The sequence below is a fragment of the Lathyrus oleraceus genome, chromosome 7 (genome assembly GCF_024323335.1).
Source record: "Lathyrus oleraceus cultivar Zhongwan6 chromosome 7, CAAS_Psat_ZW6_1.0, whole genome shotgun sequence".
Lineage (NCBI taxonomy): Eukaryota > Viridiplantae > Streptophyta > Magnoliopsida > Fabales > Fabaceae > Lathyrus > Lathyrus oleraceus.
In genome coordinates this window covers 167,250,638-167,276,832 of record NC_066585.1, presented here as the reverse complement: position 1 = coordinate 167,276,832, position 26,195 = coordinate 167,250,638, and the positions used below count along the sequence as shown (strand labels likewise).

Genomic DNA, 26,195 nt, shown 5'->3' with positions numbered 1-26,195 from the left:
CACCATTTCCTTTACCTCTAGTTTATTTTGGAAAATATTATTTACTTTTCAAACAAAATTATAGGTGAAGGAAAGGACAATTTAAGAACTAGAAGCATTAAACCAAGTTCTAACTGTTAAAGAGAGAAATATGGATAATGGACTGAAGAAATCTTGTATAACATTGATAAGTGTAATTTATTTTTTAATATAACTTAATATCTCATATTATAATTTTATAATTCAATTCGGAAGATTATATATTCGGTAAGAGGCTGTAAAAACACTCAAACCACATACGATATAATAAAATAATCTTCTAGGACATGTTGACTGAGCATAATGAAGCTGCAATTTAGAAGGCATATCATTAAAAAACCATTAACATCAACATACATATACAACAAACCTTAAACAACATACAACATACAACAAACAACTTTTATTAACAACAACAAAATCATCAACCACATGCCATAAACAACATATAACATACAACTTTTAATACTTGTATCAACAACAGTAACATATCAACTCATAATTTTTTTTACGAACGTATCTTTTATTGAAAAGATTCATGGAGAATGAAGACGAAAAAATGAGCTACTTGTCTCATAATGACATCCACAATGAAAGGAGGATGGAGCTAAAGTGAGAGTTGCAAACTTATGTTAAATTTGAATGGATGTCATTCAAGGTCTTTCACACAAGTTTGAAGTTTTTATCGTAACTTTGTTCTCCTTATGTTTTTCTTCATAGTATGGGGTTTCTTATGATAATTTTGTTCATTCAACTTCCCTACATACAAGTCAAAATGTATTAGCATGACATTGTAATTATAACATGTTAAAAAAATTCACTTCTAATCCATACACTTCTATAATCCATAAATCAACAGTACTATCACTAATATAATCTCCATTAATGATTTCTTGAACATACACTTCTATAATCAATAAAAGCTCACTTTTATCCATTAACGCTTTTTTGGACAAACAACATTTTAACCAGATTTGGAAACCTAAAATATTGATCCAATAGAAAAAAAAACATAAACTTGTAACATAGCAAATACCATGAAAGAAACTTTGGAGAAATAAGAAGCCTTGTGAAGACTAACATGTAACGTAGCTATTTTCCAAGATTTGATGAGGTTAAATCACATGTCGTAAGTTTTGATGCAATAAAGATAACCCTTCAAATAAGACAAGTTCGATGCATGTGGATTTTCAAGGTCAAGAAAAATGAATTTGATGTTTCCATCTTGCATGTTTGTAAAAAACTGGTGTGGAAACATTCATAGAGATTAGGATAAGATGTGAGAGAGATGTTAGGGTTTTGCTTTGATAAAAACGGTTGTTATGCGTTGAAGCAAGATAACTTCTCTTTTATATATATATATATATATATATATATATATATATATATATATATATATATATATATATATATATATATATATATATATAATACCTTTCACCATGGTTGATAATAAAAATCAAAATGAAATGTACGTATTTTTCACAATGGCTTATAGTACTAACTGTGGTGATATAAAGATAAGCCCTTTTTGTAATTAAAAAATAGAAAGTTCTTGATGCTAGGATTTGAAGCCTATCACTCCAGGTACATTTCCCCATGGTTGATAATATATACCGTAGTGAAATGTCTTTTAGTAAAAAATCAAAAAACAAAATTCCCAAAAATGAGATATGTTTATGGTTAACTGAAGGACCATAGTAAAATGACGTTACGAAAGGTATATTTCGTAGTAGTATCATCAGAATACCTCTCAGAATAAGAGGAAACACATCCTGAACTCTCAGCTTTACTCGAACTCTTCTCGGAAGACTTCAGTTTCCATAACCATCTCTTTTTATCCGTCATTGCGTCTACCAATCCAACCTTAACATCAACACAAATTAACATTCATCTACACACATTAGTACAAAAATTGACCATAAAATCATTCAAAACCCAATGAAAAATCTTGTTATTCCAAAATGTTTAAATACTATATAAAGAGTTAAAGCATGAACAAACCCAAGTCTTCAACTTATTAAAGAACAAACAGAAACCCAGAAACAAAACACACTCCCTCTTCAACAATCTAAATGATTCATAAATCAACAGAAAAAATCCCCAAAAATTCAAAATTTCTAAAATAAAAAAGTTTAATTCAGCATTAGTCTTAACAATTTCCGAAGACACAAATTTTTCATCATCATTGTTATCATTTGGGCTACTTAAATAACTTTCCACATGTTCATAAACCTCATATTCGAATCTAAATGATGTTTTACAAATGGGGGATTCATACATTGACTGAAGACCCATTTTGAGATCTCTAAGATGAAGTGACTAAAGAATCAAATGGATAAAATTCATCTCTATGTTTACGAGCTTTTACGATTATTCTATTATCTGAAATAATTCGTAGAGTAGGTTTGGGTTTAGGATTAGAAATATGATTGGAATTCAGAAAAGGAGAAGGACGATGGATATAAATGGATTTGGCTGGTGTAGATGATGAAGAAGAGCCTAGGACTCTACCTTGGACTTTGAAATTTCCAAAGGATGAGGAGGGGAAAGGGTTGTTTCAAAACCAGATATAGATGGAAAATCAAGTGAAAACAATTCAGAACAAGTGTCATCAACCAACTCAGAGATCAATTCAATATGAAATATTGAATTCTACTCCAAGGGAAGTTTCATGGCATCGAAAATGTTAAATTTCGCGACAATGTCACCAAATTCCATGGACATGGTTCCATCATCAACATCAATGTTTGTTTTCTCCATTTTCATGAACGGTCTGCCCAAAATGATTGGTGATCTGCTTGAATTTTTTTCTCCATACATGTCCAAAATGTAAAAATCTCTAGGAAAAATAAAGTCATTAACTTGAAGAAGCACATCTTCCACTACTCCAATAGGGTGAGCATTGCTTCTGTTCGCCAGTTGAATGATTAAACATGTATGCTACAAAGGACCAAGATCAAGGTTATTATAAACAGAAGTAGGCATAACATTAATGCCCGCTCCCAAATCAAGCACACAATTTTTGAATTTACAATCCCCAATGGTACAAGGAATAGAAAAAGTTCTTGGATCCTTTCACTTTTGGGGTATGGCCTGATTGAGGACTAAAATGGTAACTTTTTCAAGTGAATGTTTAGGTTGGACAAGGGCTGAAATGTTTCGTCCCAAATTGACTCTCTCATTGCCCTTCAACCTCCTCTTGCTTGTGCATTAGCCTTTCAGAAAATTTTCATACTTTGGAACCTACTTAATCACATCAAGAAACAGAATATTTACTTCCACTTTTCTGAACACGTTTAAAATATCTCTCTCTGGGGATAGTTTTGTAACCTTTCCGGATCTTAAGTAAATTGCACTCACATTAGCATTAGGGCCTTTTGGATTCACAACTGTTTGGAAATGAAATTGGTTTGATCCTTGAGCTTGCTGCATGGAATTCATTGAAGTGGCAAGTTATCCAATATGTGTTTACAAAGTCTGAATACTGGAATTTGTTCCTTGCTGAAATTGGAGATTATTCATAACCATTTACTTGACAAGATCCTCTAATGAAGGCCCGGAAGGTGCAGAGGTGGAAGCTTGGGGAGTGGTATGTGGTTGTGGAAGGGGTATGACTAACTATTGTTGGATGGGCTGCTGGTTTCCGTATCGAAGGTTTGGATGGTTCATCCAATTGGGATGGTATTTGTTGGTGAGTAGGTCAGGAATGTTGTACCTTTTCTGATTGTTACTTTGGTTGAAAAAGTTAGTTGCATATGCTTGAGGCAACTCAGTGACCGACTCATATTGAAGAATGTGACATGTTTCGGTTGGATGTTCAGTAGAAATACAAATACCACACAACTTTGTTGTTTGAGATTTACTCACTGCCATTTGTTTGACTCAAGAAGTAAGCTCTTTAATTCTGGTTTCTAGAGCCTTGTTGGAAGAGGAAACTTGAATCTCATTCACACCTTTGGACCACAAAATTGTTTCTGGTTGTGAAATGTTGGAAGTTGAGTGACATGTTGTCAATCAAGGCTTTGGCAGTAACTGGAGTTTTATCAACAAGTGCTCAACCACTAGCAGCATGAATAATGTTTCTATCCATTGGTAATAATCCCTCATAGAAATACTGAATAAGCAGTTGTTCGGTAATATGATGCTAAGGGAAACTGGATACTAACAGTTTGAATCTCTCTCAATACTCAGCCAATGACTTATTTTCCTGTCTAATACCACATATTTCTTTTCTGATTAATGCAACTTTGGAGGCAGGAAAGTATCTCTCTAGGAAGACTTTCTTCAAATCATTCCAAGTTGTGACAGAATTCAGCTCAAGATAATATAATCAATCCTTGGCAGCACCCTGTAGTGAAAACGGGAAGGCTCTCAACTTAATGTGATATTCGGTGATTCCTTCAGGTCTCAATGGTGTAGATCAAACAACCTGAGATTCCTTAAGATGCTTATGTGGATCCTCACCTACAAGACCATTAAACATTCGCAACAAGTGTATTAAACTAGATTTCAACTCAAAAGGAACAATAATATTAGCATATTCAATACATAAACCATGTAATTTATATTGAGAGCAGCAAGTTGCCTTAGTGTTCTTTGGTCAACCATGTTATCAAAAACAAGTTCAAAATCAGAATCAAATAAGCTACGGAAATAGTCAGAATCATAATCGCTAATGGGTGGTGAAGTGCTAGCCCGATTTTCTCTACGACATGCATCCAAGGCTTTCTCTATCTCAAGATCAAAATCAAAAAGATCAGAACAACCAGACCTAGTAGGTAGAACTAATGCTGCAACAAATGCAAAAATGCCAACAATGTTCTTATTAGGCAGAAACAAAATAAAAGAAGGAATATGATCAAAATAAATTCAGAAAAATACAAACACACGAAATTTAGTCTAATTAAGTGAAATAAGAATTTTGAAAATTTCTTGGAATTTTTTCGAGACTATGAAAATAGTAAAAAAATTCATAAAAAATAGAAAAAAGATGAATTGGCCAAAACAACAAATCAGAGGGACCAAAACATTACAATTGAACCCAATTTTTTAAAAAACCGGGTTTTCGGACCAGGTCCGACGTATGGATGCAAATCAACCAAAACAACAAATCAGAGGGGGCAAAACACTACAATCGACACATATGACTCAACTAACGGTTAAAAACAACAAGAATCCCCGACAGCGGCGCCAATTTGATTCGCTATCGCGCACATGTCATAACGAGTAATTAGAAAAATGTAGTTTAGCGGAAGCGACAACTCGAGTATCGTATCACAAGGATTCTTGAATTATCATTAACCTATTGAAATCGATTTAGGGGGGGGGGGGTCTATGGTTTGGGGGTTGATTAAGAAAACAAAGTAAATAAGTGATTAAAAATAAGCGATTATAAAATAAATCAATCTACTATTTTTGCTTTCTGTCTAATCACTAGTTTTTACCTACCAATTCCCTATGTGGCTTCGATCTCTATTCGATTCAATATTGATTGACAAACACAACAGATATATGAAAGATTGGTATTCCTATATTCCAAATTAACCAAACGGATTAATACAATCATGAATTAAGCTAACACGATTACAAACGCGATTTAACGATAAAGCGGCGTAAACTACGATTAACAGTTAGGAATAAAATTATACGAATTAAATCAAAATCATTCCACAAAATACAGATTAAGCAAATAATTTTTATAGAATAGAATTGAAAGAGAGACAAAATTTAATTGATAGAATAAAAAACTCAAAGCGTTGGAAACTCGATTATAGTATATCAATTCTGGAAGATTAGTTCCTCTTCATAATCGTATAAAGCAAAAAATTTATTGTGAATAATGTGTGTAAGCTACAGTACCGTGGTTGACCCCTTTTAACAAAATAAGGATTGCACTTATAATTCAAACTGGGTCGGAAAACATATACACGACCCAAAAATGATCCAAAATAAATTATTTCCTAAAGTACGAAACTTCAACGAATCATGTGAGACTCTTGATCCAAAATAACACTTTCTCTTAGCTTTCCAACGCATATCAGAATGCCGAGAACGACATCTCGTAGCTCCAATTATGATCTGAACAGTGAACAAGTATCAAATAACCACTAAAACAGGAAACACCAAACGAAAATAGATTAAAGGGAAACATGAACTTAAATCTAAAAACTTAATAAAATAGCAAAATAAGCAAAACAAACTAGGAAAATGTCTAAGTACAATTATAGAAGAATGTGCATCAAAATGCATCGATCACTCACCTTTACTCTACGCAAATTTTACATCATACCTTTACCATTATCCATATATGTTAACATTTTTAAAAATATTCCAATTCTATCCTTTTCAATTTCACATCCTTATTAAAGTGTATTAGATAACTTTGTCCAAATTTTTCCGGTATTTGATTTTTCTTCATCGAATAACTTGCAATCAAGTTTTCCGCTATGTATTTTTTCTTCACCGAATAACTTACAATTAAGTTTTCTGGTATGTAATTTTTCTTCACCAAATAACTTGTAATGATTTGTCCGGTATATAATTTTTCTTCATCGGATAACTTACAATTAAGTTTTCCGGTATGTAATTTTTTTTCCATCAAATAACTTGTAATGAAGTTTTCCGGTATGTAATTTTTCTTCACCAAATAACTTACAGTAAAGTTTTCCGGTATGTAATTTTACTTTAGGCCACGATTTTTACTTGTTGTCTAAACTCATATATTTTTTGAATGCCTTGCTTATGAGTTATTCGTTAGGCAACAATTTTCTTTACTTTAGGCCATAATTTCTCATTGTTGTATTCATTATATTTGCAGGAAAAAGATTAATTGAACAAACGTTGAATAAGGAAGTGTCTGAAGGAAAAACAAACTAAGTTTCAAATTATAAATAAGAAAGCGAGAATAGCTTCTCAATATTATACGAAAAGAATACAAATTGGTATATTATAGGCTAAGCTCTATTACTTGTATTTACTTGTAATAGAACTTATGTTTGATAGAAAGATTATTATTATATATCTAGTTGAAAAATGAGATGAAACTTAGTTCATTAAAGGTGAAAAATGACAAAAAAGAAAGAACTCATTCCTCTTCTATGTGTTACATCTATAGTTTTTTCTCCCTAGTACATCTTTTTTACATTTGAGAAACGTCTTAAATATTGGATTACTAATTGGTGGAATACGAAAGAATCCAAAAATTTGATTACAAGTTATTTGGTGAAGAAAAATTTGGTAAATGAAAATTACATTCTGAAAAACTTGATTGCAAGTTATTTGGTGAAGAAAAATTATATATTAAAAAACTTAATTAAAAAATGATCTGATGAAGAAAAAATACATATCAGAAAATTTAATTGCAAATTATCCAATAAAGAAAAATCACATATCAAAAAAATTTGGACAAAGTTACGATATTAAATAATAAAAATATTTGATAAATAAAAAGCGTAGTATTGAAATATTTTAAAAATATAGAAAGTAGAAAGATAATTGTAGGGGTATGAGATAAAAAATTTCTACTCTAATTTTTGTTTATCATCTTTTCTCTTTAATATATAGCCCCTTATTAAAAAATAATGTACTTATAATCTCAAACATAATTATATTTAAATAAGAATCGTAATTACAATTTAAATGGTAATAGATTATAGTGTATATTTGAATATGTATTAGTTTAATTAAAATTGTGTTAATAAACCACATTAAAGTTCTAAATAATTTTTTATCATAATTTTTACATTTTAATGCATTGGAACGTGAGATTCTTATTTGATGTAGTTTGTATGATGAATCCGAATAGATGCTTAAAGATATTTGATTATGTTTGTTAAACCTATTTGATTATGTTAGAATTCATTAAAATTAAAAATTAAAATCACTAATAACTTAGAAATATTTTATTTTTTTAAAATTTCTTGATAAAACGAGCACTAGTTAAAAGTTCCAAATTATTTGTGACAAAATTATCAATAAATTATTAAAAAAAAGAACTCACATAGACGCATATTTAAATCAACAACCCTAAATTAAAATTGTCGATTGCGTACACATAACCATCTAAACCAAATTGTTTTGGAAAACTAAACAGAAAAGCAAGAAAATTTTCTATTTGAGGTATACTAGCCCTCTCTCTTAGCAAAGAAAGCTTGAAGCTGTGCCTCGTCTGTTTTTGGCTTCTCTTCTTGAACCTTTAACACTTCAGTCTTAGGTTCTTCTTTCTTAGGTTCGGCCTTCACTTCCTCAGCCTCAACCTTCACTTCTTCTGGCTTCTTTCCCTCCTCCACATTCTGCAATATATCAAACTTATACTATTAGTAAAATATTCTAATAAGTTAGACGTCGTTGGATCGAATTTGCACCCATGCAGTCGTATATTCCTGCACAGCTATCACCCGACCGATTTAACCAGAGTTCAACGCGCAATTTTTAATACATAGTATCGAATGAAAAACTAGAATGTTAAATTATATTTTATAAGAAAAAAATCTAACCTCATTAAGCAAGGTGTTTAGGGACTTTTCTTCGACTGCATGCTCAACCTTAACCTCAGGGACAGGCAACGGCACTGACTCGTGTCCCTCGTCGGTCTTAGGGTTGCTACCACAGTTTCCCATTTTCAATTATTGATTGAGAATCGAAGAAGAAGGAAAAGAAATATTAAAGATCGTTCTCTCCCTCTAAATTAACAAAGAGAAAGAACGAAAGAAAGCAAAGAAAAAAAAGGCTCAAGAGAGAATGTTATGATTGTTAATGGTTTGAAAGGGTATATAAAGGGTTATTACAATTTTTTCTTGGATTATTAAGCTCTTAAATCTTAATGGCTTGCAAAATTTTGAGGAAGCCAAAAGTTCTTTTTACCGTAAAAAATCGTTGCTTAATTTAGCAATGGATTATAAACCTTTTTTTTATTGCATGAACAAAAAAACACAGGCTCTGATTGAAGTCAATCAGCCAGTATTTTGCTTTTATTAAGAATAAAATAAAATAACCACATGCTTTTTTTAGTATTAGATAAAAACAGATTGTGTTGTTTTTGTGTCTTATTTGGCTTTTTGTGTGTTGTGTAAATTAAGGATACATTAATGTTATTGTTTTATGAATTAAATATAGATGAAGTCACTAACACGCAAGTAACACAGGCTTTTGGTTTGGCATAAAGGGTAAAATTCTAATCAAACTTCTGGGGTATATCAAAGCTAATTTAGCCCCATGTGGTAACATTATGATTCTTAAATTTAATTTGTTAAATTTGAATATATACTATAGAATTCAATTACTCTATTTCTTTCAATAATGCTTTTAATTTGACATAGATTAAACAATATGATAAATAAATATATTTTATTTATATATATTTTATGTTTTTAGTTATCATAAATGTAAAGAGAGTTATTACAATTTCAAAGTAATAACGGGTAAATAAATAATTTTAAGAAAAGTTGGATTTGGATTTAAAACATTTTTATTTTATTTTATGGATCCGTGAATTGAGAGTATACTCTTATAGATATGTTTTTAAGTTGTTTACGATAACTTTTTATTTTGATAGGAGTGTGGGAAAATAGGTTGGTGGCTAGATGAGACACTAATTTGGGACATCAGTTGAGGCGGTCTTTCATTGTTTACGAGGAATTTGTTGTTGAATTCCTCTCGATCATTCGAGTGTATATTTTTTCCTTTGATAATGATAAGTGGATTTAGATGCTTTTTAGGGATGGTACTTTCTTGGCGTCCTGCTTATCATTCTCTTTTGATTTCTTCTATTGTTTCAAGTAACTCATCCTCCATTGACAATCTCTCTCTCTCTCTCTCTCTCTCTCTCTCTCTCTCTCTCTCTCTCTCTCTCTCTCTCTCTCTCTCTCTCTCTCTCTCTCTCTCTCTCTCTCTCTCTCTCTCTCTCTCTCTCTCTCTCTCTCTCTCTCTCTCTCTCTCTCTCTCTCTCTCTCTCTCTCTCTCTCTCTCTCTCTCTCTCTCTCTCTCTCTCTCTCTCTCTCTCTCTCTCTCTCTCCTCTCTCTCTCTCTCTCTCTCTCTCTCTCTCTCTCTCTCTCTCTCTCTCTCTCTCTCTCTCTCTCTCTCTCTCTCTCTCTCTCTCTCTCTCTCTCTCTCTCTCTCTCTCTCTCTCTCTCTCTCTCTCTCTCTCATATTTAAGGTAGTTTGACACCTAGTAAGGTGATTGTTTCTCTTTGCAACTTCTCCTTGATAAGGCCTCCTCTAGAAATAAGTTATTCAAGAGAAAGGTGGGAATTTTTTTTTAAATATCCAATTTTAAAAAAAAAATCCAAAAATATCCTATATTTAAAAAAAAAATACAAAAATGGCCATTTTTGGCTCTAAATTGGCCTTAGGCGCCACCCTAGTTGGCGCCTACCCTTAAGGGTAGGGCAAGTCGCCACTAGGAGTGGCGGCCTACCCTTTAAATTTTTATTTTTTAAAAAAAAAAATAAAAAATCTTTTTTAAGTTATTTTAAATTTATTAATTTATATTTATTATAAATTATATTAATTTATATTAATAAATATATATAAATAATATTATTTACAAGATATATATATATATATATATATATATGTGAATTTATATATATATTAATTTAATTTATGAGTAATTAATATTATTTATAATTTTTTTGGAGAATTAGGGTTAATCATGTTAAGGTTAATTAATCAATTATAATTAGGGTTTATTGATCGATTATAATTAGAGTTTGGTAGTTATGACCTAATTCAAACCCTAATTCCCCATAAGACTAATTAATCAAGTGCGACACTAATTAGGGTTAAGTAGATTGGTGTACAACCTAGATCTTTTCCTATAAATAAAGTGTTATTTCCTTGTATTTTCTTCACCACTATTTCCTATCACTTTCTCTATCAAGTTGAGTTCATGGCATCCCCAAGACCGTCGTCATGGCAGCGAACATCATCAAGGCGGCCGAATCCTGAACCAGTAATCTTAAAAAGGGATGGGCATGTTATTTTCTCGCCTGTGAAACCCCCAATGGAGATGAAATTTTGAAACATCCGTTCGTTGGACCAACTAAAAAGGTCCTTGATGTCTTCGTTAGAGGGAGATTACGAACCTGGTGAAGTCATCAGAAGGATTCAGAGGCTTAGAAGAAGTATCTCATTTGAAACTGGAGAAACGGTATGTTCGTGGGTTGAAGTTGAAAGCGACATTGATTGCTTCCAAATGATGCATGGATCAGACGACATAGTGTTAACTGTTGTAATTTCTTAGATTTTAATGGTTGTTCGTGTTGTTGTTGTTGTATTTGTTATTGTTCTAGTACTTGTTCTTGTTTTAGTACTTGTTTTTGTTCCAGTATTTGTTTTTGTTTTAGTAATTGGTGTTGTAATGTTAGATGTTTGTGTTTGTTGTTCCAGTGTCATCTTCTATTTGGAATAAAAAGTAAACTTTAATGATAAATAACATTGGTACACAGATTTATGAATATGAAAACTAAGTTGTGGAACTAGATCCACGATATGGACATTTGTTCTTATTATGCCCTAGTTGTCTACATATGCTACACTTCCTCTGCATTTTCTCTGCGACGTCCGTTTCAGTTCTAATGCGCCTGCTATTTGGGCGACCACTGTTATTCCGCCGCATCGATTCGTTGTGCCAAACAATTTCCCCGTCATACTCTTGCCAATATGCCTCCAATGCTACCACCGAAAAGGGATTGTCGTATACATTTAGCAATGTTGCGACTTTGTAGATGGGAGACACTAGAGACAATGCATCGAAGTGGATGTGTGAACACGCTGCAATGACATGGGAACAAGGCATACGATAGGCCTGAAATTGACCACAGTCGCACCAACAGTCTGGTATTAGGACCCTATACTCTTGTCTGGGCAGCCCCTGGTTGTGGTCAATTATTTCCTTGACACTAAAAGTGTGGCCATGGCGGTCGAATTCGGTAACCCGATGGCTGCTGGCTTTGGCAGATTCCTGCCTCATAAACTTTATGCAGGCATCACTATATACTTGACTCGTCTGTAACACTTCATGTCAGCGCTTCCCTCTTGTTACGAACAACATTGCCATCCGAAAATAGGCCGCACTCACCAAAGCGGTTACCGGGAGGTTACGTATGCCCTTAAAGACGCCGTTTATTGATTCCACAAGATTTGTTGTCATTTGGCCCCAGCTCACCCCATCGTCGTATGACCTAGTCCACTTTGCTCTGTCGATATTATCGATCCACCTCCCTGCATCAAAATTTGCCAACACTATTTCCCGACGGTAGTATTGGAATCCAGGTTGGTTTAATGCATACCCCGCGTTTATCAAATTTTGCTTCAAGAAATTATCTTTGAACTCCCGCACAAAATTTTGAGCAATATGCCTGATGCAGTAGACATGCGTAGATGGGGGGTCATGCCAACCATTTGCTAGATTATTGTATGCACTGTCTATAGAAGCGTGCCTGTCAGAAATCACACAGATGCCAGCTTGTGGAGTCACGTGCGTTCGGAGATTCTTAAGGAAGAAACTCCAAGCAGCAGCCGTTTCTCCTTCAACCAATGCAAAGGCTATTGGGAAAATATTAGAATTTCCATCTTGTGCGACCGCCATCAGTAACGATCCTTTGTATTTCCCATACAGCCAAGTTCCATCGACTTGAATAAGTGGCTTGCAGAATGTGAAACCGATGATGCAGGGACGGAATGCCCAGAAAAGTTTATGGAATATTCCATTACCTTCTAGACGAGTTCCGTCAGGGGATTGTGCCGACAAGGTCTCCATTATAGAAACCGTCCCAGGTGAATACAAATGTAGTGCAGCCAGGTAGCGCGAAAGTTGTTTGTATGATTCCTCCCAATTACCGTATACCAGTTCAATTGCCTTGGTTTTTGCTAACCAAGCCTTTCTGTACGACGGTGTATATTTGAAAACAGCCACACAATGGGAGATAATAGTTTTGACCTTGAGTGACGGGTCAGCCTCAACAAGAGGTATTATGGAATGGCAGATCATATCATGGCTAAGTTTGTGATGATCATGTGCCATGTTTGTGTTGACGCAAGTGTGAGCTTGAGAAATGGACCCTATCACCCACGCATTATGTTTCTTCTTGTACGATGCCATCAACCTATACCCACACTCCGGATTTTTGCATAAAATAACGTATCTTTCCGGATTTGATTTGTTAACATCGTAGTCAACACAGTTTTTCAAGTGCCCGTTTTTTATTGCTAACAAACACTCTTCCTTGGTCCGAAATTGGCCACCCTTCTTTAAATCCTCATCAGACCTCATATATGGGTTGTAGAACATATCTGATGAGGGCTCATCCTTGCCCAAGTTAAGGGTTGTGAAGTGCGCAAGCGGTGAGTAGCGTTGCGCTATAGGTATTTGAACTTGGTCTTCGTCTTCGGAATCACGGTTCACCAAGTCATCAACCACGTCTTCTGCATCATCAACCACATCGTCTTCAACGTGGTGTTCAACATCTTGTTCATCATCATCCACAGGATCAATAACCTGTGACTGAATATTCTGAGTTGGTTGAAATTGTTCCAACACAATGTACAACACTATATATTCGTAACCAGAATACTCATGGTTACGAAACATGTATTATGCCTCCATGTCATTTTGAATCAATGACTTGTAAAACCTGATTGAGTTATTTTCAGAAAAAAAAGGTTGTTGATAAAAAATTTGTGACACAGGTTGTCTAAGTTTGGACTCAATCTTTTTTTTCGAATAAGAGAAGTCAGCTCCTCTATTTAGACAAAAATGAGTGCAATCGGTGTTTCTAAATAGGAAGCCAGACATATCACATTCATAAGTCTCACCATTGACGTGAGCTTTGATTTTGTATTGTGATGAAGATGCCATGATATGTGAAGGTTTTGTGAAGATATTGTGAAGATATATGTGAAGATATTTTGAAGATATATGTGAAGATATTGTGAATACCTTTGTGAAAATGTGTGTGAACATTTATACTACCACCAAGTCTGCAAGATTCCCACACATCTTTGCATGAATGTCTTCAACCAAGCCTTCCCCAAGAGTAACGCATGCAAAACTTGGACATGTGTAACGCATGCATGTCTTCACATAAGACACGTCTACTGCATGCATCAAATGCCTATCCATCTAGCCTGCACCTAGCCTGAACCTATTCTGCAAGATTCCCACGCATGCCTATCCATCAAATGCCTTCACCACCTAGTCTGTAAGATTCCCACGCATGCCTTACACGTGTCACATCTTTGCATGTAACACTACCACCAAGTCTTCCCCAAGACAAGACAAGTGCAACCTAATCTGTACTAATGCATGCCAACCTATCCATCTAGCCTGCACCTAGTCTGCAAGATTCCCACGCATGCCTTACACGTGTCACATCTTTGCATGCAACACTACCACCAAGTCTTCCCCAAGACAAGACAAGTGCAACCTAATCTGTACCAATGCATGCCAACCTATCCACCTAGCCTGCACCTAGTCTGCAAGATTCCCACGCATGCCTTACACGTGTCACATCTTTGCATGCAACACTACCACCAAGTCTTCCCCAAGACAAGGCAAGTGCAACCTAATCTGTACCAATGCATGCCAACCTATCCACCTAGCCTGCACCTAGTCTGCAAGATTCCCACGCATGTCTTACACGTGTCACATCTTTGCATGCAACACTACCACCAAGTCTTCCCCAAGACAAGACAAGTGCAACCTAATCTGTACCAATGCATGCCAACCTATCCACCTAGCCTGCACCTAGTGGTGGTATAAATAGAAGGTCATTCTTGCAAGTTTTCATCAACCACTAACACTTTTATTCAGAGAACTCCGGAGAAACTTCTCATCCATCAAGCTTCGTTCTACATTGCAATCATGTCTCTTCTTACCCTGGGCTAAGAACACAGAGGCACTAGGGAAAACATTGCCTCATTCGTAAGTTTCTCTTTAACATTGCCTCTTTCGTATGTTTACAATTTGTTTTTTAAAAGTCCAATCTAATGATTGTTTATATTGTTTGTTTTTAAAGGATCCCAAGAAATTTCGTCAACGTTCACACCCTATGCCTTATCCAGACCCATGGTGCGTACCTTACATAGAGCGTGCGGGGTTCGGTCATGTTATGCATGTCGTAAATGCCACAATTGATGTCAAATTTATTCTTGCTTTGTGTGAACGTTGGAGACCAGAGACACACACTTTTCACCTACCAATCGGTGAATGTACCGTCACACTAGAGGACGTGTACATGCTTTTGGGTCTTCGAATAGATGGTTAGCTTGATGGAGCATAGGTGAGCACACACACTGCCTACAAAAGAGTTAAACTATACATTGACATGGTTTTTTTGGTATTTTGGTTAGTAAATAATGAAAAACAAAGTACGATACAATCAAAAGTGCTTGGTGATCTCTCCCAATGTAAACCCAATGAATGAGGGGTAAGGAGGATGCCAAGGTGTGATCCCAAAGCTAATGCATATGATGAGAAAGCATGAGGGATCTTAGGGTCAAAATTGGGGTCTTACAGCTGCCCCTATTTAAGGACATTCTAACTGAGGAGGTGAAGGTTAAAATCTTTGTATCGACTCAGTAGAATGGGCTTAAATAACAACATATAAAACAAATTTCGGTCCCTAAGAGACCTCATGATGCATATGATATGAATGTTAAAATAATCTCTGTGGGGAAAATGTTGCCACAAAGGAAAAGAATCCGGGGAGACTAAAAGTCCACAGGAGCATAATGCATTCCATAAGGAAAACTCACTGGGGAGATGGAGACTATGGGGATAAAAAGTTGTGTGTAGGCCAGGATACGACTTGAAAAGTGTTGGAGACACGAGGGGAATTTCCATAAAAATAAATCAACGGAAGGACTCGGTCGGGGATAAAGGAGAATCTGCAGGGGGAAACGGGTAGATTAGAACAAAACTGAAGTACCTGAACCAAACTCAACTAGGGAAGAATGAACTTCAACACAGGAGTAACAGAATTACATTACCTATTATCGGTTACTGGGTAGGCAGATAATGTATTTCGTCAGAGAGACACCTGTTACCGATTAGGGTAAACATATCAAGGATGACTCGCTGAGGAAAGGGAGGTATGTTTGTTACTGGTTACTGGGTAAGAACAACCTGCTGGGGAAAATATCAAATATGATTTACAACTACCGAATACTGGGAAGAAGACCAAAAGAAGGAGAAAATTCGTCATTGGTTAGGATGAACATATTAAGGATAGACTCGAAGGGAAGAATATCCGTCATCGGCTAGGATGAACATATCAAGGATAGACTGCGGGGGAAAAGTAGGAATTATATCTATCATTTACTGGATAGAATACTGAAGAGAGAGTATTTGTCACCGGTTAGGATGAACATATCAAGGATAGACTCAGAGGGAAAAAGTAGGATTTACAACTACCGGTTACTGGGTAGAAGACCAAAAGGAGGAGAAAATCCATCATCGGTTAGGATAAACATATCCAGGATTAACTCTCTAGGGAATGAAATAGGGATTATGACTACCTTTTTACTGGGTAGAAAACCACAAAGAGGAGAAAACCCGTCATCGGTTAGGATGAACATATTAAGGGTTAACTCTCTGGGAAGAATATCCGTCATCGGTTAGGATGAACATATCAAGGATAAACTACCTGGGGAAACGTAAAACAAATCTACTGGGGAAAAATTAAGAGGAAGTAGATTACTTTTACCGGATATTGGGTAAAAGTAAGGTATTCGCAAGCTGAAAAGAATATTACCAGTTACTCGGTAATAAACTTTCGCGGGGGCCAAAACCATCCATCTAGGTAAGAGCTAGAGAGAAACGGCCAAACAAAGACTCGACCCAATGAGGATATAACTCAGGGAGAATGGTTCCATCTAGACAATTAACTGGGGAGGAAACTGAAATAATAATCATCCACGAGGAAATAACTCAGTGGGGATTGAGAAAGGTTAAATTCTTTCTGCTTAAGGGGCTGACACTCTACAATTGAGGGAGGACAGACGCACCAAATTTGTATGGAAAAATAATATCACCATAGCAGAGGATCGGAAAACAAGGAATCAAATACAATAACAATGCATAATGACATATCTGATGTATGAATGTATAAGTATATATGATTGATGATTATGCTGACAAAACAATCACAAAGGATACAAATGTCACTGATCTGAGTCATCACTACAACACTCAGCTAATCTTGACAGGATGGAAGCACCAACTGGAGAAAAAGCTGGGGATGAACATAAATCATCCATCTTTGAATATCTCAAACCCTACTGAGGAAGGAGAAAATATTTGTTAAGGACCTGAGTCATCAACTCTGCAAGGAATTTTAGGTCAACACCATACCAAATGGGAGACAACCTTGAAGTAGACCAAAAATACTACTCAAGAATCAGTGTTGATGGGGATCAAGAGTGACCTCCACTGGGGACTTACGGGAGACAAAACTTTGTGCTAGATCTATGCGAACCGTTGAGAATATACGCCTACAACTCAGATGGGGAGGCTGACTTATCGCTAGGGAGGCAGAAGTGACCAAACCACTGCTTGGAGAAGACCAACAATGCTTTACACTTCAGAGCTTACCAGTTCTCAGACTGCTGTTGATACTCCTTAAATCGATTGCTTTTAAAAGTAATTGCTTTTATTATTTTAAGAAAAATGATTTTTATTATTTCAAAATTTCAAAATAAAAATTCAATTCTATTTAGCTGAAAAATGAATAAGAGTAGAAACAATTGGATAAAAAGCTCAACTTTATTTAATAGAATGGTAGTCTGTAAATGACAAGACTCCATAGATCTTTACAAAAGTTGAAATATGATAATTTACATGGAAAAGGGCTACATTGAATACAATGATCACTAATCCTTTTACCAACTTCAATATCTATTATGCTCTTGGCTTCGGTTGAGGATGATGAATCAGAGTTGACTGACTTGCTCAAAATTGCTCCAATGATTAGGACCAACCGAATGCAGTTGCTTGCCATAATCCCTAATTTTTGCATAGATTTCCCCTTCGGGTACTCAATCTATCGGGATGAATTTTCTGTTTTATGTCTCTAATTTTTGCATGGATCTCCCTTTCGGGTTTTCAATCCACTGAGACGCTCATTTTTGCCTAGGCCGCCCTTTCGGGTTTTCAACTTAGCGAGTTGTTCTTTTCTTTTTAGGCGAAGTATTTCTTGACTGCATCAATATTCATAGGACACGTGAACTCTTCACCATCCATAGTTGTATGAATCAAAGCACCGCCTGAAAAGGCTCTCTTAACAACATATGGGCCTTCATAATTAGGAGTCCATTTGCCCCTAGCATCAGGTTTGAAAGATAGAATCTTCTTGAGCATAAGGTCACCTTCTCGGAATACACGAGGCGTGACCTTCTTATCAAAAGCTTTCTTCATTCTTTGCCGGTATAACTGGCCATGACACATAGCAGTCAATCTTTTCTCTTCAATTAAACTCAACTGATCATATCTGGTTTGGCACCACTCAGCCTCAATCAACTTGGCTTCCATCAAAACGTGCAATGATGGGATCTCAACCTCTACTAGGAGCACGACTTCCATACCATAAACAAGTGAGAATGTGGTTTCCCCTATTGAAGTGCAGACAGATGTACGGTACCCATGCAAAGTAAATGGGAGCATCTCATGCCAATCATATCAATTCCCCACATGGAGAAAGTCCATGGAGATGAAATGACATTCAACAGTGTCGGTGGAACATGAATCTTATCTGCATAAATTTTACACTTGTGGCATTTCTTCACAAACTTGCAACAGTCAGATTCCATTGTTAGCTAATAGTAACATGCTCTCAACATCTTCTTAGCCATAACATGTCCATTGGAATGAGTACCAAAGGAACCTTCATGGACGTCAGTCATCAATAAGTCTGCTTCATGTCTATGCACGCATCTGAGCAGAACCATATTGAAGTTTCTCTTGTAAAGCACATCACCGTTTAGGTAGAAGTTGCCAGCCAATCTTCTCAAAGTCTTCTTATCTTTCAAAGATGCCCTAGGAGGGTAAATCTGACTTTGGAGGAAACACTTGATATCAAAATACCATGGCTTTTCATCTTTGACTTCTTCAACAACAAATACATGAGCTGGCCTATCAAGGTGCATCACAGTCAAATTGGGAGCTTCATTCCAGAATTTCACCATGATCATAGAAGCCAGCGTTGCAAGAGCATCTGCCATCCGGTTTTCATCTCGAGGGATATGATGAAACTCAACCTTTGTAAAGAAAGTTGAAATCTTCCTCGCATAATCTCTATACGGTATCAAACCGGGTTGGTTTATCTCCCATTCACCTTTGATCTTATTCATCACCAAAGCTGAATCTCCATAGACGTCAAGATACTTGATTCCGAGATCAATGGCTTCTTCAAGCCCCATAATGCAAACTTCAAACTCAGCCATATCGTTTATACACTTGAAAGTCATTCTAGCTGTAAACGGAAAATGAGTGCCTTGAGAAGTAATAATCACCACCCCAATGCCATTACCATATTGATTAACAGCTCCATCAAATACCATTCCCCAACGAGAACCAGGTTCTGGCCCTTCTTCAAGCAATGGTTCATTACAATCTTTCATTTTAAAGTACAAGATCTCTTCGTCAGGAAAATCATACTGCACTGACTGATAGTCTTCAATCGGTTGGTGAGCCAAATGGTCAGCCAAGACACTACCCTTGATAGATTTTTGAGATCGGTATTCAATATCATACTCTGATAACAACATCTTCCAACGGGAAATCCTCCTAGTTAAAGCAGGCTTCTCAAAAATATACTTCATTGGATCCATTTTGGATATCAACCAAGTAGTAGGATTCAACATATACTTGCGCAGACGCTTAGCAGCCCAAGCCAATGTGCAACAAGTCTTTTCTAGCATAGAATACCGAGTCTCACAATCGGTGAATTTCTTAATGACGTAGTAAATTGCATATTCTTTCTTTCCAGTTTCATCTTGCTGACTTAGAACAAAACTCATACTTTCATCAAGCACATTCAAATACATGATCAACAGTCTTCCTTCAACAGGTGGAGACAGAATCAGAGGCTCAAGCAAATACTCTTTGATACTGTCAAAAGCTTTCTGGCAATCCTCAGTCCAATCTAAGACTGACCTTTTCGAAGAAGCTTGAATATAGGCGCGCACATGGCAGTCATATGTGATATAAATCTTGAGATGTAAGTCAAGCAACCGAGAAAACCCCTGACTTGCTTCTCAGTTTTGGGCGCAGGCATTTCTTGTATTGCTTTGACCTTGGCAGGATCAACTTCAATACCCTTCTCACTGACAATAAAGCCCAACAACTTACCAGAACGAACACCAAACGTGCACTTATTGGGATTCAAGCGGAGTTTATATTTCCTCAAACGCTGGAATAACTTCAACAAATGCTCAACATGCTCTTCTTCATCACTTGATTTGGCAATCATATCATCACATAGATTTCAATCTCTTTATGCATCATATCATGGAAAATAGTGGTCATATCTCTCTGGTGTGTTGCACCAGCATTCTTTAAACCGAAAGGCATCACTCTATAACGGAATTTTCCCTAGGGAGTAATGAATATGGCCTTCTCCATATCTTCGGGTGCCATTTTGATCTGATTATAACCGGAAAATCTGTTCATAACCGAAAAGACTTTGAATTTAGTTGTATTGTCTACCAAAATATCAATATGTGGCAGAGGGAAATCATCTTTTGGACTAGCTTTGTTCAAATCTTTATAATCAACACGCATGCGGACTTTTCCATCCTTCTTCAGAACATGCACAATATTGACCACTCACTGCAGATACTCAGCGGTAACAATAAAACCAACATCAATATGTTTCTGCATTTCCTCTTTGATCTTCACTACCATATAAGGATGAGTTCTTCTCAACTTTTGCTTGACCGAAGGGCATTCTGGCTTCAATGGCAATCTATTCTCCACAATCTCAGAATCTATCCCGAGCATGTCTTGATAGGACCAAGCAAACACATCTGAATATTCTCGAAGAAGATCAACCAACCCCTTCTTAACCTCTGGATACAGTTGAGACCCAATCTTGACTTCCTTCAAATCATATTTGGAACCCAAGTTGACTAACTCAATCTGCTCTTCAAACGACTGAATGGCTTTTTGCTCATGCTCAAGTAAATGAGATAATTCATCAAATACTTCTTCATCACCAGTCTCTTCCTCAGCCTCAACCACAGGGAAATCAAAGTTTGGATAGGGAGTATGATCATTGTATTCAATGGGTTTGGGAACCAACCTGCATAATGATTCGATATTTTGATTTTAGAGAAGTGAATTGTGACAAATATTATGCAGATGGACAATTATTATATATATATATATGTTTTTTGTGATTACCATTTTCAGAAAGGCAAAATGTAAAAATAAAACATCATAGATGTGGATGAATAGAATTGCATTTTATTAATGATAATCGAAATGCCTAACAATGTTCACTTCTCCCCTAGGCATAGGAGAAGGATTTTTCTTAAAACATGAAAACAAATTACATAAAGCGGTGGAAAATAATAGGAACATCAACAACAACCCAATTATTGTAAGTCTCTCCATGCATCACAAAGTTGGCGCATTCTTCATCTTCATCATCTTCGATCACATCAACTGAGTGTTGTTCATTACCCTGGATGAACCCTCCACTGCGGAAACTCGGTTGCACTTCTTCAGCTTTGACATTGAACGACCCTTGTTGAAATCCTAATCTGACCATATTCTTATTCTCAGCAACCTCTACCATGCGACCCCACTGATCAGTGCAACCAGCCTCAATAGCTTTCTGAGCATCCTTGAAAGAAGACATGGGTGCCCCAGCTTTCTTCACTTCAGTAATAGACAAGGCATGGAACAAAGTTCCAACCTCCTCCTTAGCTTCAACATATGAAAATGATGACAAATGGCTCACAAAAAGCGCCTTATCTCCACCAACAACGACAAGCTTGCCGTTCTTCACAAATTTAAGCTTATGGTGTATAGTAGATGTCACTGCTCTAGCTTCATGAATCCATGGTCTTCCCAATAAACAACTATAGGTCGAGTGGATATCCATTACTTGAAAAGTAATATGAAAATCACTCGGACATATCTTGACTAGAAGGTCCACTTCACCAATGACGGTTTTATGAGAACCATCAAACGCTTTGACAATCACGCCCCTATACCTCATAGGAGCGCCTTGATAGGAGAGTCTGGAAAGAGTTGATTTCAGGAGTACATTCAAGGAAGAACTGGTATCGACTAACATATTAGACAGTTTATCCTCCTTGCAGTTCATTGAAATATGAAGTGCCAGATTGTGATTTCTACCTTCCTCGGGAAGTTCTTCATCGCAAAAGCTCAAATTATTGCAAGAAAACTGATGTTAGCAGCAATATGGTCAAACTGATCCACAGTAACATCGTGTTCAATATAGGCTTTCTCTAGTAGTTTTTGCAACGCTTCTCTGTGTGCTTCAGAATTCATTAACAGAGACAACACTGAAATCTTTGACGGAGTTTGGAGCAGCTGCTCCACCACATTAAACTCGCTCCTCTTAATCAATTTCAATACCTCATCATCATCATTAGTCTTCAGTTTGCTAGATTCACCAGAATGATATGCTGGAGCACTAACTAGGTTTATCACAGGTACATTTACCTTCTTACTAATTGAAACATCCTCTACCTCCTTCGGAAATACCGGAACGAAGACACGACCACTACGGGTCACCTTTGCGATATCGACTATATTCACCATATAATTTGTTACAGGTAAAGGAACCTCTTGACCATTCTCCACCATCGTGGCATTATACTGATACGACACAACTTTATCGGATGCATACGGGACGGGGACCACTAACTGTATAACCAACGACGATACCGATCTATTGATGTTATTGCTGCTTCTACTATCAAATTGAATTACTACCCGCTCAGGGGTTTTGAACATATGGACAATTACATTCACATCATCTACCTCCCTTGACTGACAAATTAGGATAAGCCCTTCATCTATCAACCTCTGAATATCCCTCTTGACACTGACACATCCTCGAGGGTTTGTAACACCCCGATAAAAATAAGATAATTATTTAATTTAAGTTAATAGTATGTTTATTAATTTAATTAAATAATTGGATTATTATTGGAATTATTATTATTATTGGAATAATATAAATTGGAAAATATATATAAGTTGGAAATAAGAAAAAGAGTCCCATTTGGTAAAGAAAGGGTTTCACGTGAAAAGCAGAGAAGCGGCTGAAAAGAGGAAAAGGGAAAAGAGACAGAGCAAGACGAAGAAGGTTGGAGAAGAGAAAAGCTTGAAGCTTAAAGATTCGCCGGATTAACTCAGGTAAGGGGGGTTTATCGTCGTTTAATGGGTATTATGGGTTAACATGTAATGGGTAGTGATGAACCGTTGATTTGACCCTAATTGGGATGTTGAATGCTGAAAAATTGTGTTGGATAAGTTGTGTTAAAACTGAAATTGAATCTGTAATTGGATGGGTAGTGATTTTCCGAAAACGTAGCTTCTTACGGAATTGGAATCGGAGGTCCGGAAGTCCTCCAACGGCGGAAAATGCGGAGAATTCTGCATTCTGCTTCGTGTTAGCGCATGAACAGCTTTCTGTCTTGCGTTAACCAGTTAACCCAGGGTGTTAACCGGTTAACACTGTTAGGAATTGTGAAGTATTGCTGTTTTGCTTGCGTTAACCGGTTAACCCAGGGCGTTAACCGGTTAACACTGTTGTGATTTGTGAAAATTGTTGTTCTGTTTGCGTTAACCGGTTAACCCAGGGTGTTAACCGGTTAACACTGTTGAGTTTTGCCAGAAAGCGTGTTCTGTGTTGCGTTAACCGGTTAACCCAGGGCGTTAACCGGTTAACACTGTTGGAAATTGGAAAAATTGATATTTTAATGTTGTGAACATAATTGGTGATTGGCCTATATCGGTGTGTGATATAGTAGGGATTATTTCCCGTTGTTTTGAGTAGGATAGGTGTTAGTAGAGTGTGCTAATACTATGACTGAATTATTTGGCATGACATAATATGATTAGGTGATAAATATGCTGATGATGTGTGAAAATATGCATAATATTGTGAATGTATATATTATGTATGTAATTGTGGATGGACTGTTTTATGGCTTAGAGTGTGAGCATATGTCCATTGTGGATTGTTGTTGATGTTGCATGCTAGGTGATTTGGCATAGCATAATGTGGCCTTTATGGTGGTAGCTAATTCCCATGGTGAGGAATTAGTGATGTTAGTCATTTTGGACTGTTGTTGATGTTTGCATGCTAGGTGATTAGCGTGCATAGCGTGGCCCTTGGGGTGGTAGCTAATTCCCATGGTGAGGAATTAGTGATGTGAGTCACTAGGTCTCAAATGAGTGGGACTAGTGAGCTTGGTAGCCGTACCTGGATTTGGTCGGTGAAGTTGAACTATATGTTCACGAATAGTCGGTACCGCATGCATGGAGTCTCATTGCATAATGTATGTATGGCGTATAATATGAATGGATGTATTCCAATATTATACGTGTGTTTGTGGTTGTGTTGAGTATGTGTATGATCATGAGTTGATGTTGTCGTTGCTGAAGTTGTGATATAATTAGGGTGATGAAATGTATTATTTACTTAACATTACATGATATTTTATAATGCTTATTATATCGATTGAGGAACTCACCCTTACAACTATTTTTTAGGCAACGAGCAGTGATTGAGTAGGAGCTAGTGCTTGGAGTCTAGTGTAGTTCTTTAGTGGGTCATGCTCTGGTAGATGTAACATCGGGATGGGATGTTTTAAATGTTTTATTGTTGGTTGTGAACCAGTTTACATGTAATATGCTACATGTTTTGCATGTTGTTGTTAATTTCTATCCGCTGCGAAGTATGCAAATGTTTATTTTGATGAATAAATGAGCATGACGAGTTAAATTGGAACATGGTGTGAAGTGTCAAGTGTGACACCCTTAAATTGCATATATACTCTGATTTATGTTTGGTTGTTTTAATTATTTATTGGGCTATTTTAGAAGGGTGTTACATTAGTGGTATCAGAGCATAGTCGGTCGAGTCGAGTCGTAATTATTCTGTTTCCCCTATACGGGATAGGTGTTGTGTAACCCTATCAGTACTTATTATTTTAGCTTGTTGGACTTTCAGAATAGAGATGGCTGGAAGAGGTAGAGACGATGCTGCGATTGCTGAGGCTCTGGGTATGCTAGCTGGAGTACTTGGAGGAAATCCGAATGTTGTGGGAATGGGAGCTGCTCGTCAACTGAGTGAGTTCCAGAAGAACAATCCACCAATGTTCAAGGGAGCATACGATCCAGATGGTGCTCAGAAGTGGTTGAAGGAGATCGAGAGAATCTTCCGAGTGACTAAGTGTGCCGATAACCAGAAGGTCAGGTTCGGTACGCATATGCTGTCAGAAGAAGCAGATGATTGGTGGGTTGCTGCCCGCACTGAGTTGGAAGCTGCTGGGAGTGCTGAGATCACTTGGGCGGTGTTCAGAGAGAGATTTCTGAGGAAGTACTTTCCAGAGGATGTCAGAGGAAAGAAAGAGATAGAGTTCTTAGAATTGAAGCAGGGCAATCGGTCTGTTACTGAGTATGCTGCTAAGTTCACAGAGCTGTCGAAGTATTACACTCCCTATGATGAGGCTACTAGAGAATTTTCAAAATGTGTGAAGTTTGAGAACGGGTTACGTCCCGAGATCAAGCAGGCTATTGGGTATCAGCGGATTAGAGTGTTTTCTGATTTGGTTGACTGTTGCAGAATTTTTGAACAGGATACCAAGGCCAGAACAAAGAGCTATCATCAGAGGGTTGATAGAAAAGGCAAGAATCAGAATGATCGTGGGAAACCGTATGCAGCTGGCAAAGGTTTCCAGAGACAGAGTGGGATGAGGAGACCTAGTGGGGGAGACTCTAGTGCCCCTGCTAAGTGTTACAGATGTGGTCAGGCTGGACATCGTATCCATGCGTGTACCAGTACTGAGAAGAAGTGTTTCAAGTGTGGAAAAGGTGGTCACTTGGCTGCAGAGTGTCTGTTGAAGACTATGACTTATTTCAACTGTGGAGAGGTGGGTCATATCAGTCCACAGTGTCCTAAGCCGAAGA

At 36.7% G+C, this 26,195-nt stretch overlaps 1 protein-coding gene across 1 annotated transcript; it reads right to left on the bottom strand.

Moving 5' to 3' along the window:
- Positions 1 to 8,031: 8,031 nt before the first annotated feature.
- LOC127100764 (FK506-binding protein 4) lies at positions 8,032 to 8,767 on the bottom strand. The gene is made up of 2 exons (XM_051038034.1): positions 8,517 to 8,767; positions 8,032 to 8,312 (listed from the first exon to the last, which is right to left on the bottom strand). Exons 1-2 carry the CDS (start codon positions 8,637 to 8,639, stop codon positions 8,145 to 8,147), a joined length of 291 nt encoding a protein of 96 aa, XP_050893991.1. The 5' UTR covers positions 8,640 to 8,767; the 3' UTR covers positions 8,032 to 8,144.
- Positions 8,768 to 26,195: the final 17,428 nt, after the last annotated feature.

Bases quoted from the DNA above. Each gene is read 5' to 3' on its own strand.
- LOC127100764 (XM_051038034.1), bottom strand. From the start codon at position 8,639: ATGGGAAACTGTGGTAGCAACCCTAAGACCGACGAGGGACACGAGTCA. The intron at 8,313-8,516 runs GTTAGATTTTTT...GATATATTGCAG, and splicing joins TAAACACCTTGCTTAATGAG to AATGTGGAGGAGGGAAAGAA.